This window comes from Dermacentor albipictus, chromosome 7, assembly GCF_038994185.2.
Source record: "Dermacentor albipictus isolate Rhodes 1998 colony chromosome 7, USDA_Dalb.pri_finalv2, whole genome shotgun sequence".
NCBI lineage: Eukaryota > Metazoa > Arthropoda > Arachnida > Ixodida > Ixodidae > Dermacentor > Dermacentor albipictus.
Genome location: NC_091827.1, coordinates 128,851,233 through 128,868,784, shown reverse-complemented (window position 1 = coordinate 128,868,784; position 17,552 = coordinate 128,851,233). Strand labels below are relative to the sequence as shown.

The 17,552-nt window shown below is 44.6% G+C and overlaps 1 protein-coding gene across 2 annotated transcripts in view; it reads right to left on the bottom strand.

The window, feature by feature from the left end:
• Window positions 1-17,552, bottom strand: part of Syx5 (syntaxin 5) — a 292,245-nt gene that overhangs the window by 140,706 nt on the left and 133,987 nt on the right. For both annotated transcript variants that reach the window (XM_065424230.2, XM_065424229.2), the window contains exon 6: window positions 12,811-12,923. In XM_065424230.2, coding sequence (XP_065280302.2) covers window positions 12,811-12,923 — 113 coding nt within the window. The remainder of the gene's footprint in view (window positions 1-12,810; window positions 12,924-17,552) is intronic.

Here is a 17,552-nt window from a genome sequence, read left to right as displayed (position 1 = left end):
TGGAGTGTAAAGTGCTTTTACGCACAATGCCAAATCCACGACAGCCACAGAGACTGTCTCGAGTCAGGCTCAGGGAGAATGAGCCACCCATCAGTGCTGTCCCAGGGGGCACACAGATGGTTGTTAATGTATACTTATGTACTTTGTGAATTTTCTATGTGTTATCTGTGTGTGCAAGGCTGCATCTCATCGTCCTCCCAAGACGGGTACTGTAACTGCAGATCTGGACTGCAATAATTCATATTCAGTTTTCATGTTGTGCGTTTTTTTAAATGGGGAAGCCAAAGATATTTTCTATTGTGTAAAGATGACATCACTATCATGTATGTTACAGTGCTAACATGTGTTCTTTGACTCGTGACTTACTTTTGTTGCGAGGAGAGCGAGTAGAGCATTATTGCTTTCAAGGGAGAGGTGATATGGTATCCTGTGTTAACTTCTGGTTTCAGTTTTGGGTCTTTACATCAGGGCGCCACTCAGCCCCAAACGCTGCAAGTTGCTTCCTGTTTCCCCTCGGAGAAATAAAAGTGCATTCTTCGTCTGGTCCCCGACTGGAGCAGTCCAGCTCTTTCTTGCGGCGCTGCGCGCCTTGGCCGTTAGGCCTCATGCCGTAAACCTTTCATCCGGCCGCCCCGTCGAAGCTACAACAATATTGTTACAGTGAAGAGAAAGAAGAAGGTCACATGAACCAGAGGAAGACGAAGACTGGCCATTGTCTGAATGCCATATACACCAGTTGTAAATATACACTATTTTACAAACGTGGGCCTGCTTTCTTTCTGCAACAACATTTAATGTGTGGAATGAAAGTAAGCCTGGAGTCAAGTATATTACCTAGAAATTTATGTTGTTTGTTGATAGCTATTTGTTGTCCACGCAGTTGAACACAAGGATCTGGAACCAGGCCTCCCTTTCTTGTAAAAAGAACACTATAATTTTTGTGGGGGTTGATTTTAAATCCGTTTTTGTCTGCCCACTTGGACACCTTGTTCAAGCTCTGCTGTACCTGTCTCTCGCGTACTGCGAGGTTACAGGATATGAAGCCGATTTGAATGTCGTCCACGAAGACGGAATAAAAAATGGCCGGTGGTAATGATGTACGAAGAGTGTTCATCTTAACGACAAAAAGTATGCAACTAAGCATGCCACCCTGGGGTACTCCAGCTTCCTGTATGAATGTACGCGACAGTGCACTACCTATTGTCACTCTAAATGTACGGTTGTGTAGGTAGCTTTCTATACTGTTTAACATATTGCCATGAATGCCCAGCACCAACAGGTCGCGTAGGATTCCATACCGCCAAGTTGTATGGTACGCCTTTTTCACATCAAGGAACATGGATAAGAAGGATTCTTTATGGATGAAGGCACTGCAAATGTTTGCTTCGATGCGCACGAGATGGTCGGTTGTAGATCGCCCTTGCCTAAAGCCACATTGAAATGTGGCTTTAGGCAATACCATGCTAACCGTGCTCCCACCCTCGAAACAATCTATAACGCAATTTCGCGCCTCGGAATGACCCAGAAATCTGTCCTGAGTGAACTCGCGTTAATACGTGCTGCGCAGTCAAATACAGATAGCTTAGTTGGACGCCTTGCCACCCGGGTCAACAAGTTGGAGCAAACCGTTGAAGCAAATAAAGCTCACCATTCTATCCATGGCACCAAGGCTGGTTCTGTAATTTCCAAACTTTCATTGGAAGTGCAAACGTTAACTGAAAAATGCGACGACTCGGAGAATAGACTTCAGCATTGTAACTTGATCTTTTTTGGTCTCCGTGACATGGTTACCGAGTCCTGGGAGCAGTCCGAGGACCAGATAATTTCATTCTGCTGTGATAAACTGGATGTATCAGTCGATACTAATAACATTGAACGGGCCCATAGACTAGGTCAATTCCAAGAAAAGAAGTACTGCCCTATTATCGTGACCTTTGCACAGTTTAAAGACAAATCCCAAATTCTCTCCTGTGGCGGGAAGTTAAAAGGCAAATCGTTTGCTATACGCAAAGATTATTCCGCAAGTGTGCGCCTGGCTAGGAAAAAACTTTACCTTTACGTGCAGGAGAGAAGCCTTCCCTTTAGGATTAGGTTGGATAAACTTATAATAGGCAATAAGCGTTTTGTTTACAATGCTCAGACTGACTGTGTTATCGAATTCAAATCCTAGCCACCAACACGTGCTTGCACTCACCCGTTTTCATCCTTCGCCCTTGACTCTCCCACTCCTGTCTTTAAAGCAACTTATCACCTCATGCAGGGTGTGCTTTTGAACGTCCGTAGTTACTTACCAAAAAAGGATATCATGGAAGCTCTTCTTCAGGATGGTGAAACCGACTTTGCCGTCTTTACCTAATCATGGCTAACTCCGGACATCGAAAGTGACGAACTATTGCAGGATGCCACGTCATTCATTACTTATAGATACAATAGGACTTCACGCAGGGGCGGTGGTGTATTAGTCTTCGTTCGATCCAATATAGCCTCATGTTCTGTTGCGATTAACTGCAGCCTAGAGATTCTCTGCATTAAACTGTCCCTCAAAACATGTACAAACATACTTATAGCATGTTATCGCCCTCCGAACTGACCACACCTTCACTAATGACTTACACTCGGTTCTAGTTCATTTGACTTCCCGGTTCACCAAGGACAATTACATCCTTTGTGTGATTTCAACTTCCCTGACATTGACTGGTAGAACTCAACCGCATCCTCACAATTAACCAAAGACTCCCTTCAGTTAACCCTATTGTTCAACCTTACTCAGACTGTCCACTCGCCAAATTGGGGCTCTAACATACTCGATCTTGTTTTGGTCTCAAACCCTGACTTAATTTATTCAGTGTCCCTTCCCATGGAACCAAGTGATCACAAAGCCATAACATTCCACCTATCTTTTCCCATAAAAAAAGACAGCCAATAAAAAAATATATCAAGAGCTACAACAAGGCCAACTTTTGTATGATTAACTACGAACTAGAATCTTTCTATGAATGTTTTCGTCAATTTGCTTCTTCACGATCAGTTAACGATAACTCGTTGCTGTTCGAACAGCAAATGCAAATTTAATTGACAAACACGTCCCTCTGATTCGCATTTGAGGCGACGCAGGCCAGCCCTGGTATTCTAACTCGCTAAAAAGACTATCGCGCAAGAATAAGAGATTGTATCAAATCGCTCAGAAATTGTCCTCAGTATTTAATGAAAGAAATACTCGGATGGCCTGCGCGAATATGCCAGTCTTTTGAGGCACTCGAAACACAAATGTCATCATGAGGATCTAAAAAATATCATTAGTGTTAAGCCTTAAAAATTTTGGAGCATCTTAAAACCAAGGAATCAATCCCATAACATTGCGCTTGTTTATCCAGACAGCTCTGACGTTCCACTTGATCAGCAGGCTAATGTCATGAACTCCTATTTCACGTCTGTTTTCACCTCCGAACCTGTTCATGATGTACCGGCGCTGCCTAGACCAAATTTTGGTGCAATGCCGCCGGCCGTCATCACAGTTGAAGGTATTTTATGCCTCATTAACAAATTAAAAATTTCGAGTGCTCCGGGACCTGACAGTATTCCTGCAAAGTTCCTTAAAAGTACTAAGGACGTGTCGAGTCACATCTTGCAGATAGTTTTTGCACAGTCCCTTTTAGAAGGTGAAATTCCGCACGACTGGAAGACTGCGAAAGTAACCCCGGTTTTCAAAAAAGGCAGCCACTCTGACCCGTCAAATTATCGGCCTATATCGCTGACATGCGTTGCATGCAAACTAATAGAACACATCCTATATTCCCACGTCGCCAGTCATCTCGATATAAATTCTTCCTTTTTCCTCAAGCAGCATGGCTTTCGCCCCGGGTTATCATGTAAAACACAACTACAGTCAACGGCTGAATTTCCGGACATGCCTGATATTTCGGACGTCTTCGCGGCACCGCCATGAGCCCCATAGAATCAATGTATAAGGACATCTGAAGTTTCGAACGCTCGAACCCCCTGCCGTCCAATTTTCCAGACTTTTTGATGCGACAAAAGGTCCTTTGGCTCCTCACGCAGCGCCCTTGCGCAGGAAATCGACTAGCAGCCGAAGCATATCACTGCTTTGAACAACTAGCCAAATCTAGCCGTCACACACTGATTTGGTCTGGCCACGCTGGCTCAGTATTGATGGCTCGGCGATGAACAGAGCGTTCATCGCCGCACTTTTGCTTCCGCCTCCGGCGGAGTTTCCGGAGCAGCACCATTTCATTTGTTTGCGCAGGCCACATTTTGGCTAGCATGGTGCATGGTTGTGCTGTTGTGTCAAGTGTGCTCTGCGATACTAGGCCTAGGTGCTTCGACGCTCGTTTGCGAACTCCACCGTTCACAACTTGAGGTTTTCACTTGCCTTCGATGGCCCCCACTCCGTCTTTGTCGTCCTCGCCAATGGCATCAAAGCACAGAAAGCAGTACCGTCGGTTAACGATGGAGAAGAAAGTCACCATAATTAAGCAAGTCGTGAGCGGCCCATCGCAGGCTAACGTGAGCAAGGAGTCAGGTTGTGGGGGATTCAGAAGACTCCAATGTTGAAAATGAGGAGCCAATGCCTGCGCCGCCTACAAGCGCCAAGTTGACACGAGCACTGTTGACTCTTATCGGTGTACAGTGCTGACATGACCCTTGCTCAGATCGAGGTGAATATGATCGCATGCAACCGGAACGCCGTCCAAACAGCAATAAAGTTCTTCAAGCCACTGCAGCAATAAAACCGGCTGCCCGAGATGCACATGTACATAATAAACTGGCAGTCGGCTGCATACAGAGTTTTTGAATGCGGTTTTTTATAGCCACTTCAATGATGCTTTGGCAGGGTTTCGGAAACCTGGTACTTCGCTCTTTACCTCTAGATCCGAGAAAAAAAGAAAAAAAAGTGCGTTTTTTGCATGCATTCATTTTTTTGGACTGCCTGAATTTTCGGACTTTTTTACGTTCCCTAGAGGGTCCGAAAAATCGGTCGTTGACTGTATTCAAATTCACTAAAGACCTTAACTTGAACTTGGATTCATCTTTTCAGACAGACGCCATTTACATCGATTTTTCAAAGGCGTTTGATCGTGTTGCTTATCATCGTCTCATGGCCAAACTCGGTTGTCTTAATGTTGACCTGCTTCCCTTGTCATGGATCAAAAGCTTTCTAACAGCACGATCTCAGTTCACAGTCACTGGCGGTAAGCTTTCAACAGCAGCACAAGTAGTATCCGGCGTCCCTCAGGGATCAGTTCTTGGCGCGTTTCTCTCTCTTGTCTTCATAAATGACTTGCCATCTGGAATGACGTCATCTATTCGCCTCTTTGCTGATGATTGCATTGTATATCATCAAATCTCAAACCGTAGTGATCAATCATTACTACAACGCGACTTAAACCTAGTTCAAACGTGGTGCTCGCGCTGGTTGATGGAGCCTAATTCCTCAAAGTGCGAATGCATGGTTGTTTAGCATAAAAAAAAACTAACCTGATTTTTCAGTATTCCCTTAATTCGACAGCTTCATCACATGCATATCTGACATATGCATATGCACATGCATATGTCAGAGCATATCTCAAATGTTGTAACTGATACCTCAAGGTCACTAGGCTACTTAAAAAGAACACTACGTCTGTCCCCCCCGAAAATCAGGAAAATAGCCTACGAAACCTTCGTTAGGAGCAAACTCGAATATGCCTCTTCCATTTGGAGCCCTTACCAAGATTATTCAATTACCTCTCTCGAGTCGGTCCAAAATCGTGCTGCCCGATTTATTTCATCAAACCATAATACACACGTCAGCATAACCCACATTAAATCAACTCTTGAACTATCCCCTTTAGCAGTAAGATGCAGAATCTCACGTCTCAGCCTGTTCCATAAGCTATATCACAACTTTTCTAACCTGCATGGTACACTGTTGGTGCCACCTGCTCGAACTTCTCCTCGCTGCCTGCTCAACTCCAACAGTGTAACGCCTTCGTGGTTCGCTTCTTGCATTGAACAAATTGTTTCTTCCCGCAGCCATTGAAGACTGGAATTGCCTTCCCTAAGCAGTTCCTCTGGAGAGAAATCCAGAAAAATTCAGGCAGTCCTTAACTGAGCTTTTTGTTAGGTGACTTGAACTACGCATTTTTGTTTTCTCACACCATTCTGCCGCATCTACCCCGATGATCATAGTCCCTGAACCAGATCTCGACGTGAATCTAAGTCTTCCTATGAGTAAGCAGCAACAGATCAGAAGTCTTCTTCGACGATACAAAGACTGCTTTTTGATGTCATCGAGGATTCGACAAACACCAGCTGCAAAACATCGCATAATAACCGAAGAGTGCGCTCGACCATTCCGCCAGAGCCCTTACCGAGTTTCGACGCGAGAACATGAAGCTATTAGGCAACAAGTCGACAAAATGCTGCGCGCCGACATCACCCAGCCGTCGAAAAGCCCGTGGGCCTCTCCTGTAATCCTGGTGAAGAAAAAGGATGGAACCCTACGCTTCTGCGTCGATTATCGTTGACTGAACAAGATCACGAAGAAGGACGTGTACCCCCTTCCACAGATAGATGATGCATTGGATCGGCTCTGCAACGCTAAATACTTCTCATCGATGGACCTTAAGTCTGGCTACTGGCAAATAGAAGTCGACGGGAGAGATCGCGAAAAGACCGCCTTCATCACGCCAGACGGCCTCTACGAGTTCAAGGTCATGCCATTCGGACTGTGCTCGGCGCCTGCAACGTTTCTGCGCGTTATGGACATGGTGTTAGCAGGATTGAAGTGGCAGACATGTTTTGTTTACTTGGATGACGTCGTTGTCTTCACTGCAAATTTCGACGATCACCTTAGGCGGCTTGCGACAGTGTTAGAGGCCATCAAGTCATCAGGGCTCACTCTGAAGCCAGAAAAGTGCCAGTTCGCTTACGATGAGCTTCTATTCCTAGGCCACGTCATCAACAAATCTGGAGTACGCCCTGACCCGCAAAAGACAGCTGCCATCACAAAGTTCCCGCAGCCAATCGGCAAGAAAGCAGCCAAACTGGGAAAGACGAAACTAGCGTTTTATTGGGCGAACATGAGCCCTCAAGAACAGGCTACACTCAAAGAACGGCGACAGCGGCGAACACAGTCGGCGAACAGCGAAAATCTGATGAGCGGGTGAAGCGCGTCGGCTTTTATTGATCAGTAGTCGAATATTCCAGAGTTATCGCTGGAACCCGCGTGCCTTCCACAAAGTTCTACATTATTCGCAACACGCACCCATGCAATCAGATTACAGAAGGTTTGGCCACAGACAGCGAATGGAAGCATCGATAACATTCCAGAAACTTCCAATACATGGAGGCACGTCCTGCACTGTGCGATAACATTTCTGAGGCAGTGAAACTTGACGCCCGATAAAGACAAAGAAGTACATGGGTCAATAGAAATCTGATCAGATTTTCGACGATCGCCGACTGTGTTCGCCGCTGTCACCGTTTTTTGAGCTGGTTTTGAGGGCAGAAGTTCGCCCAATAAAGCGCTAGTTTCGTCTTTCCCAGTTTGGCTGTTTTCTTTACCGTCACTACCACGTGACAATATCTTCGTTTGTAAGCTTATTCCTAATTGCTCCATTCCATCCTTCTATGAAAGGATGTGTGTTTTCCCCCCTTTTTTTTTGTCTTGTGTTTTCCACTGCTCTTTACTGTATCCTTTTTGTGTGTGTGCGCACTCTGTACTTGTAACGCAGTTGATTCATTGTTGTATAGCATTCGCTCCTTTATATGTTATTTCAATACTGTTCCCCCCCCCCGCCCCCCCGCCTTATGTAATGCCCTGTTAAGGGTCCTTAACGGTTAATAAATGATGATGATGATGATGATGACTGAAATAGGTCAAGCATTTTACTCGACTCTAAGAAATGTACGAGACGGCAATTGATAATTTTTTCAAAAAGCTTACAAAGGCAGCTCGTAAGCACTATAGAACAATAGCTGGTCAGCAATTATGTATCTTTACAGTGCTTCAAGACAGGGATCACAATAGCTTCTTTCCATTTAGATGGGAGGTACCCGGCAGACCATATGCAAGTAGTGCAGTATGAAAAGTGCAAGTAGTGTTATTTGAGTATCGCTGAGAAGATGTTTAAGCTTGTCATACACGATCCTGTTAAGTCCAGATGTAGAGCTCTGACATGCAGCCAAGGCAGCTGTCAACTCGGCAATGTTATAAGGCAGGTTATAGGATTCGATCTGTCTGCATTTGTGGTTGGTGGCCTCGCGTTTTGCTATTTGTTTGTCCTGTAGGACAAACAAATCGCCCTGCCTGACACCTTTCTTTAACAAAATCCCAATAAAGAAAAGCGTCAGGCAGGGAGATACATTCTCTCCAATGCTATTCACAGCATGTTTACAGGAGGTATTCAGAGACCTGGATTGGGAAGAATTGGGGATAAAAGTTAATGGAGAATACCTTAGTAACTTGCGATTCGCTGATGATATTGCCTTGCTTAGTAACTCAGAGGACCAATTGCAATGCATGCTCACTGACCTGGAGAGGCAAAGCAGAAGAGTGGGTCTAAAAATTAATCTGCAGAAAACTAAAGTAATGTTTAACAGTCTCGGAAGAGAACAGCAATTTACAATAGGTAGCGAGGCACTGGAAGTGGTAAGGGAATACATTTACTTAGGGCAGGTAGTGACGGCGGATCCGGGTGATGAGACGGAAATAATCAGAAGAATAAGAATGGGCTGGGGTGCGTTTGGCAGGCATTCTCAGATCATGAACAGCAGGTTGCCATTATCCCTCAAGAGAAAGGTGTATAACAGCGGTGTCTTACCAGTACTCACGTACGGGGCAGAAACCTGGAGGCTTACGAAAAGGGTTCTAATTAAATTGAGAACAACGCAACGAGCTATTGAAAGAAGAATGATGGGTGTAACATTAGGGATAAGAAAAGAGCAGATTGGGTGTAGGAACAAACGCGAGTTAATGACATCTTAGTTGAAATCAAGAAAAAGAAATGGGCATGGGCAGGACATGTAATGAGGAGGGAAGATAACCGATGGTCATTAAGGGTTACGGACTGGATTCCAAGGGAAGGGAAGCATAGCAGGGGGCTGAAGAAAGTTAGGTGGGCGGATGAGATTAAGAAGTTTGCAGGGACGACATGGCCACAATTAGTACATGACCGGGGTTGTTGGAAAAGTATGGGAGAGGCCTTTGCCCTGCAGTGGGCGTAACCAGGCTGATGATGGTGTCCTTTAGGAATCTCTTGGAATAATGATTAGAGCTGGAAATGCGCTAAAAATGTTCCCCAAGTGCATCAGGTTGATCTTCTAAGCTACTCCCTTCATCATTTAGAAGGGGCAACTTCTGCCAGCTTGCCCTCTTTGCCTGTCATCGCATTCTTCTTCACTGGGATTTAACCTGTTTAAATTCTCTTAAACTTTCGACCGTAGGGCATTTACATAGTTTGCCCCAAGCTTTATTTTGTCTCCTCCGCGCCTCTCTACAATCATCATTCCAACAGGGGACCGATCTTTTCAATGAACTGCCACTTTTTTTAGGGATGAACTTTTCTGCTGCGTCAATGATAAAAGCAGTAAAATATGATAAGGCATGATCTATGCTAAAATTACTTATAAAATCTGGTGATATGTAGGTGGATTCCTTGAAGCATTTCCAATTAGCCTCAGCTCGTTTCCAGCAAAGGACAGGCGGAGGGGAGTCATGTGTTACTAGGTTTAGAGTTAGTGGGAAGTGATCACTTCCAAGTGTATATTTAATTACAGACCATTCTAAACCAGGGAAGATAGAAGCAGAGCTAATAGACAGGTCTATTGATGAGTATAAATTATGATGTGGATTATAATACATTATTTCTTTTTTATTAAAGAGGCATGCACCGGAGGTTAAAAGGAAATTTTAAATGAGTCGACCTCTCGCGTCGCGTTTTGAGTCTCCCCACACCATGCTATGAGCGTTAAAATCCCCCACGAGTATGTAAGGCTCGGGAAGCTGATCAATGAGGTTAGAAAAGTCTGTTTATTCGAGATGCTGGTTCGGCGGTATATAAATGAAACACACAGTTACTAATTAAAAAGAATGGCCTAAACTAACACTGCCTCAAGTGGCATGTTAAGGGCGACGGATCGGCAAGCGATGGCTACTATTGCTACAGCGCCAGAGGCGGTAGCCTCGTCGCTATCATTCCGGAAGATAGAGTATTTACAAAGGAATGTTAGTAGGTTTTCAGGTGTGTCTCTTGAAAACACAGCAACTTTGGGTTGTGTTTGTGTAGTAGTTCTGTAATGTCGTCGAGGTTATGAAGAAGTCCTCTGACATTCCACTGTAGTATGTGTGTCTCCATTGTGATAGACGTGTTGTGTACTGTGCATTTAAGAGATGAGGATTAGCTCACGAACCCTTTTCAGGTGCCGCGACGCAAGTTTTGTCTTTATTGGAGCGATTGAGAGAGCCTCACTGCTTCTTAGGCACTGGTGCGGCCGTCTAGCTGGTTGTTGTGTCCATTGCCTCTTGCAAGGTGCTGGACATGCTTTCTTCTGAGCACTGAGTTAAGACGTGGAGGCCTCGGCACGTTGGACAAGATCTTTGAGGCCACCTGCCCGGATGTCGACGGTCCCTTCTTCGGGGGTGGCGGAACAGCACAAGCTGCAGCCGCGGGGCGCCGGATGGCATCACTGCCGGCTCACTATGTGTGGGCCGAACAGCCGCCGGAGGCCGTTGTGGTGCTGCCCCCTGATGCACCACATCGGCAAAGCTGCCCTTAGGCAGGTATGACACTCGCCTACGTGCCTCCTTGAAAGATATATTTTCTTTGACTTTGACAATCCCTTTTTTTTTCCCCAGATGAGCAGGACCACGAGTATGTGACATGCTCGCCATCACAGTTGACACAATGTGGAGTGTTCTTGCATGTTTCAGAGGAATGTTCACTGTCACTACATTTGGCACATGCCAGCCGGCCTCGACAGTTCTGTGAACTGTGGCCGAACCTTTGGCACTTGAAGCATCTGAGAGGATTGGGCACGTATGGCCTAACACGAAGTTTGATATAACTGGCCTCGGTGGACTCGGAAAGGACACTTGAGCTGAAGATGAGTATCATGTGCTTCATCTGGATCTCTTTGCCATCCTGCCTCATCTTAATTCGTTTAACATTTACGACATTCTGTCCACTGAAGCCCTCCAAGAGTTCAGCCTCAGTGAGTTCCAAGCAAGTCATCATCTGAGACAATGCTCGGGTGGTGTTCATAGTATGGTGCGGGGTTGCTGTTACTTGGGTCTCCTTAAATGACACTCGTTTCAGCATATTATGAGAAGCCAGCTAACACTTACACCAAGAACAACATAGGGGAAATTACTTGTGCTTAATAATTAGAATAAAGAAACAATTGATTCATGAAAATTAATGTAAATGAAAAAACAACTTGCCACAGGTGGGAATCGAACCCACAACCTTCGCGTTTTGTGTGCAATGCTCAACCAATTGAGCTACTGCTGCGCCGTTTTCCCATCCACTTTTTGGGTATGTATGTGTCCTAGTAGAACCCTAGGAGTGTTAGCCAGTGCCACCACTCACAGACCTTGGCGGCGGACATGGAACAACCTTTTTGCTGCAGGCGTCACGAGAATGTGATCCTTTTGGGGGAAGGCAACTGGTCAATAAACCTGCATATGCTATCCTGAAGGCATCAATGTTGCCGGATTCGAGACCCTCGTTATGTAATAAATGAGAAGATAGGGGGTTAACCAAGGGGCCCTATTTTTATTAGTCATATCATGAGAAGCCAACAAACACTGGCACCAAGGACAACATAGGGGAAATCACTAGTTTCGGCAGTTTCTTATATTGCTTCTGATCGCAGAGCTTCAAGAGGATATCACCGCTTGCCATCCAAGACGCCTTATAATTTGTACCAAAAACTTCAGTCAAAGACTTGGAAACAAGGAATGGTGAAATAGTTCGCACTGGTTTGTCTGTTTATTTCGAGTGAATTATATGGAAATGAGGGAAGTTGTGGACTTGGCGTCCAAAAAACTGAAAGACATCTTTAGTGCGCCCTCGTTTCTCAGGGTGATCAGGGAGTTTAGGAAATGCGTTTTCCATAAGTATAGATGGGGTTTTTGGCCGCTATGCCAACCACCAACTACGAATCCCAACAGGGGGACGTGACAGAAATTCCTGCAAGAGAAACCCCGCCAATGCCAGCCATACATTGCTGCTATAACCAAATACAGCATAACCACGGCTGGCTAGCTACACAAGGTTAACCCTTGCTGCCGGAAAATTCGGAAGTGAGGAGAAGTGGAGAAGACAGGAAAGATGAAACAGGTGAGAGAAAAAGACAAAGAGTGGAGAGGAGGACAGGAAACGTGACTGCCAATTTCCCCCACGTGAGTCAGTCTGGAGGTGCTGTCTATGTAAAGCAGAGGCCAAAGAGGTGTGTTGCCTCTGCCGGGGGGGCCTTAAAGGTCCGAGCACCCGGCATCGGCTCAACCCTCCAAATCCCCTCTCCCCATACACGGCTAAGCCGCGCACGGCTACACGTGGGAGGGTCCGACCCTCATGTGCTCGGGTACCCTGCTTCCCAGAAGAAGGTTTCCAACTTCAAGCGCATGACAGAAAATGCTGACGGGACCTGGTGATGAGGAATGTTGCATCTCTAAAGTAGCGTCACCACATGCAGCTTTTCTTTTTCCGATATAGACAACACCTTTATAAAATTTAAATGAGAAAGATTTCAGGGACCCTTCAACCAGTTGGCTGATGTCAGGAAATGCCCTGTGTAGACACCCACCTCCTGCAGCTGAGCGATCGCCTTGTTGAGACTGCTAATGTCCTGCTTGATGATGTAGGTCAGCTCCTGGATCTCCTCCGGTCGGTCATCAAAGATGGTCTTGCGCCTCGCCACTGCACACACATTGCGTAATGCACACAGCTAAGCTACTTCTTGAACTAAATGTTACAATCATGTTATTCGATACTTGCTTCCGACTTCTTGTTTTCCGAAATATTTAAAGCACACGAAACAAACGAGTATAGAGATATTTTTATGTATAAGCAACACCCCTAATTACAACACTCCGATTCTAATTGGCATAACACTCTGGCATAACCCCCGAAGGAGGTGCATACAATGCTAAAATCTTTGTAAAAGCAGTCTCCTTTTGTAGACACAAGATTTGTCCAAGTCGTATGTTGAGCCAGCATATTTGTTTCTGTAGTCTTAGACGATTCTATAATGGTAAAGAACTTTGCCATAAAGGTGGTTTTAGACAGCTAGGGCTGCACTACCATCAAACCACACCTTGAGGAAATATTTGTGCCCCTAAGAAGTCACACCTTAGGTCACCTATAACAGGTGACCAATCAGTGCCATTCTTATAGAATTGAGATAGCAATGATATGGACACTCCAGGTGCATTTCTGCCATCATGGTCGCTGCAACATTCCATATAAAGTGCAAGGGCGATAACATCATCCCTTCGTGCCATATGCTGTATGTGCGAGTGAAAGTATACGACAGTGAGCCGAATCGCGCACAAGGAAGAAAAGCGGCAAGGAAGTGTGAGAGGGAAAGAGGGAGGGAGGGAGGGAGGGAGGGAGGGAGGGAGGGAGGGAGGGAGGGGGTGACTTGTACTCTGGTAGCAACTGCTTAGTTTGCGCAGCGGTGCGCGCCCTATCTTGAAAGCCCTCTGCAAATGCGCCGACTTTAGAGTCGGTTGACTCGCAGTCAGTCTACCGCCACTTGCGTTGCTGCTTTGTCCTTCTCGCACGGCACTCGCCAACTCGATCACGAGAAGAAGCCGCTACCTCCATAGAGCGCACAAAACCCATAGCAACTGCCGGAGAAGGCCAACCCAGTGCACATTGCGTGGCCATAGCATCCATTCCGATTTTGAGGGCAGTTTTTCCGAAAAAATAAAAGTGATTATAAGTCGCACCGCTCTATAAAATGCAACGATGAAAATTTCGGAAAAAAACTTCAACTTATACACCGGAAAATATGGCAGCTCATTGCCAAAACAAAGCAACAATGAATTCATTTACAGTCGCCTACTGATTTCAGTACCTGCTCGGTTATTCAAACATATTTTATTATACTACTTGTAGCAGCCGTGTGGCTTTCCAAGAGCCTGTATACAGTCGCAGTGAATACATTTGTCAATTCGGCATGAAACTGTAACTTGGGTGGCCAACACTTCGCAAAACAGTGTTGGTTGGGCCTAACGGTCGAGGCAGGTGCGGCATTGGACGGCAAGCCACTGCATAAAGATTACCGCCCATCAGTATTCAAGCTTGAGATCATGAGCGTAGGCTAGAATGAGGACTACAAAAGCGGCGAGCATGCCTACAGAGTTTGTCTGGACACTTGCAGAACGGAACAGGTGAAGCTCATGCCTAAACGGAGAACATGAAGCTGAATTTGTGAAATATTCCACAAACTGCCCCCGTCGAGGTCAAGATCGTGCAGTTAAGCATTGCAACAACTCACAATGGGCAAACACGAAATGCTCCCTTGGCCTCAACTACCAGAAAATATTAAGCAGACTGAAGCACAACGGTGAGCAAGAGCTTTCAATGTTGCGTGTTCTACTGAAGTTGATATAAATGTTGAACTTGCACTTTTCCATAAATATATCTGAGTAACGGCAACTTCAAAATAAATTGTTTCCAGGATTAAACCTGTTTTTTTTTTTTTTCTGGAACGAACAACCTTGTTTTTAGATTGGCTCTTTGTCAAGGCTTCATGCAAATTTCGCAACTATTCAAACCATTCACATCGAAATTATTTGGCATTAATTACTATTCGCTTTGAATCAAAACATCAATGTTTGCACAAGCCTATGTGCACAGGCAGCGAGTGCAGCAAGGAAAAAATATGTGTGCCCTTGAATGAACAACAGAAAGGTTGCACTATTCCCAAAAGTTGCAGATGAAAAGCATATGCCAGAGCATTAACCACATCACAATTGCTACGCACTGACTTGAAAAAGCACATGAAATGAAATCATGTGACACAAAAAGAAAGAAACACACACAGAGTGCTCTGTTTCATCCACATGCAGAAGGCCAGACTTGGTGCTCAGCAGATGGCGATTAAAGTAATGAGAAGGTGAACATCCATAAGAGAAATTGTGTCATCTGATGCATGGCATTAGGTTTTTTGCAGGACTTTTCTATAACTAACTGCGAACTGCTCACATTCAAGCAATGACCATGGAGAAGACAGCCCAATAATGTGGTTGTGAGCACAGCCACCATGCCAGCACAATGCCTTTCTACAGACCTAGGTAGTAATACCAAAGTGCCAACAGACTTCTGAGAGGACCTTCAAAAACAGCAAGCTACAGAGACAGTTTCTTAAGTAAGATGATCCACGTAAAAAATGAAGCATTCAACAATTCCAGTAGATGCCAACTGAAGCAGATGAAAGTATTTGCATGGCACAGGTTCATCTCAGTGACAGGTGTATCCGATCTATTGCTCACAAATTTAGAAAGTAACTTGAAAGAGCGTAGGTTAAGGCGTGTTGGTATTCCATAACTGAGGTTTTTTAGCGCAGGAAAAGGGACGAAAGACAGTGGCAAGACGTGGTCACAGCGCTAACTTCCAACAATTGTTTTATTCCATAAATATATGTGTACCGCTTCGTGGAATAAAACAATTGTTGGAAGTTAGCGCTGTGTCCGCGTCTTGCCACTGTCTTTCGTCCCTTTTCGTGCGCTAAAGAACCTCAGTTATAGAAAGTGTGAATTCCAGCATTTTGCTAAAAATGCAACCTTTCTGCAGTTTTACTAAAGCGCAACTTGTGTGGCCTAATCTTACTGTCATATGCTGAGGTAATTAATGCATGATATTACAGCATCGGTTGCAATCAGCCCAATTCTGTTGCCAGCACACAAACTGATACAAGACCTCATAGATGATTTCGCAGGAGCTTTCTTCACCAAGCGCAGCCTGATTGCTAAATACCACATAACAGGCGAGGCAACCAGGCCAGTACACCAATACCGAGCATTACCAAAGGAATGAGCAAGGAATGAGAAAAGTGTTAAGTGGAAGAGATAGTCAAACCTTGTAATGGCGAAACCGGATGTAGCAAAACAATAAGAAAGCAAGTGAAACTGCCTTTGAAACCCCCGCAGAGATTCATATTTGCAGCATGCAATATTGGATATAACGGAGTATTTTTGGCTCCTCCCTTCAACTTCATCATGATGAGGTTTTACTGTACTTGAAGTGCTTGAAAACGCTTGAATACCGCGGAATTCTGTATTAGTATCACCATCAGCCTATTTTTATGTCCACTGCAGGACGAAGGTCTCTCCCAATGAACTCCAATTACTAGGGGAGGGCAGATACCTGAAGTTTAAAACATGAATCAACTACTACACACTATTCATATTCGGAAAGGAACTATTCAATTTTCGAATACCGAAACTGACCAAACATTTCCCAACAAATGAATGGTAATGTATAGTTATTGTTCTCAGTCAGCAAAACAAAATATCACAAATCATCAGAAGTTAGACAGAAATTCTCGATCCAACGTGAAAATAAAATGCAAGCTTCGTTTTCACTTTTGGAACCCAGCATGACAACCTCAAATTTCCTGCATGTCATTTAGTGCTTCTGACAGTCTACTTCTGGTGTTTTCCTTGCGATGGGTTCTTTTACATTTGTTGACGGCACACAAGTCCTTCAGTCCTTTTTCTTTTTCGACAACTAGGACTCATCTTTTTTTCAGAACAATTTAATTAGTGTTTATGAAAAGCCGGTCATGCGGCAGTCATAATTTCTTGGCGTGCTTGCTTTCAGCCAGGCTCAAAAGTTGCCAAGAGGTGGTTTGGGCAGTTCTTTAATGACATTTAGTAATCTTGCATTAAAAAGTGATAATTTGCTCTTGATAGTTGTGCTCTTATGGTTTTTTTTTCACTTGTCAGTACAGCCATGCCACCTAATTATGCCAAAATTAATATTCCTGCTGTTATAAGTATCTGTATTGGACTATTCCATGTTTGATTCAACATACAATACCTACTATTCATACTCAGTTCATATTCCAAAAGGTTGATATCTGCACATCCTGTACCAATTACCCATACATTGCACTAGCTGAATCCGATTTATATGTGCAAGTTTCCTAATTTCATCACACCACCTAATGTTTGGCATAGTCAACTATACTTCCCTTCCCTTGGCGCCCACTCTGCAACTCCATTAGAATCCCAGTTATCTGCCCTATGCATTACATGACCTGCCCAGCTCCTTTTCTTGTTAAATAGTGCAACGACAAGAGATGGCAGATAGACAACTGCTGTTTTCCCAACTTTTAATATTCCAAATCAATATATTGTTACAGCAACAACACGTATTTAGGAATTATTACTACGTACACCCCAGCCACAAAATATTACAGACCATGAACTCTGAGAAAAAGCTGAATATCTCTGCAACCTCACAATGGCGCCTGGTATTTGCATTTTGGGCCTCGACTAGAATATGCTAACAACAATGCTGCATGCAATTTTACTG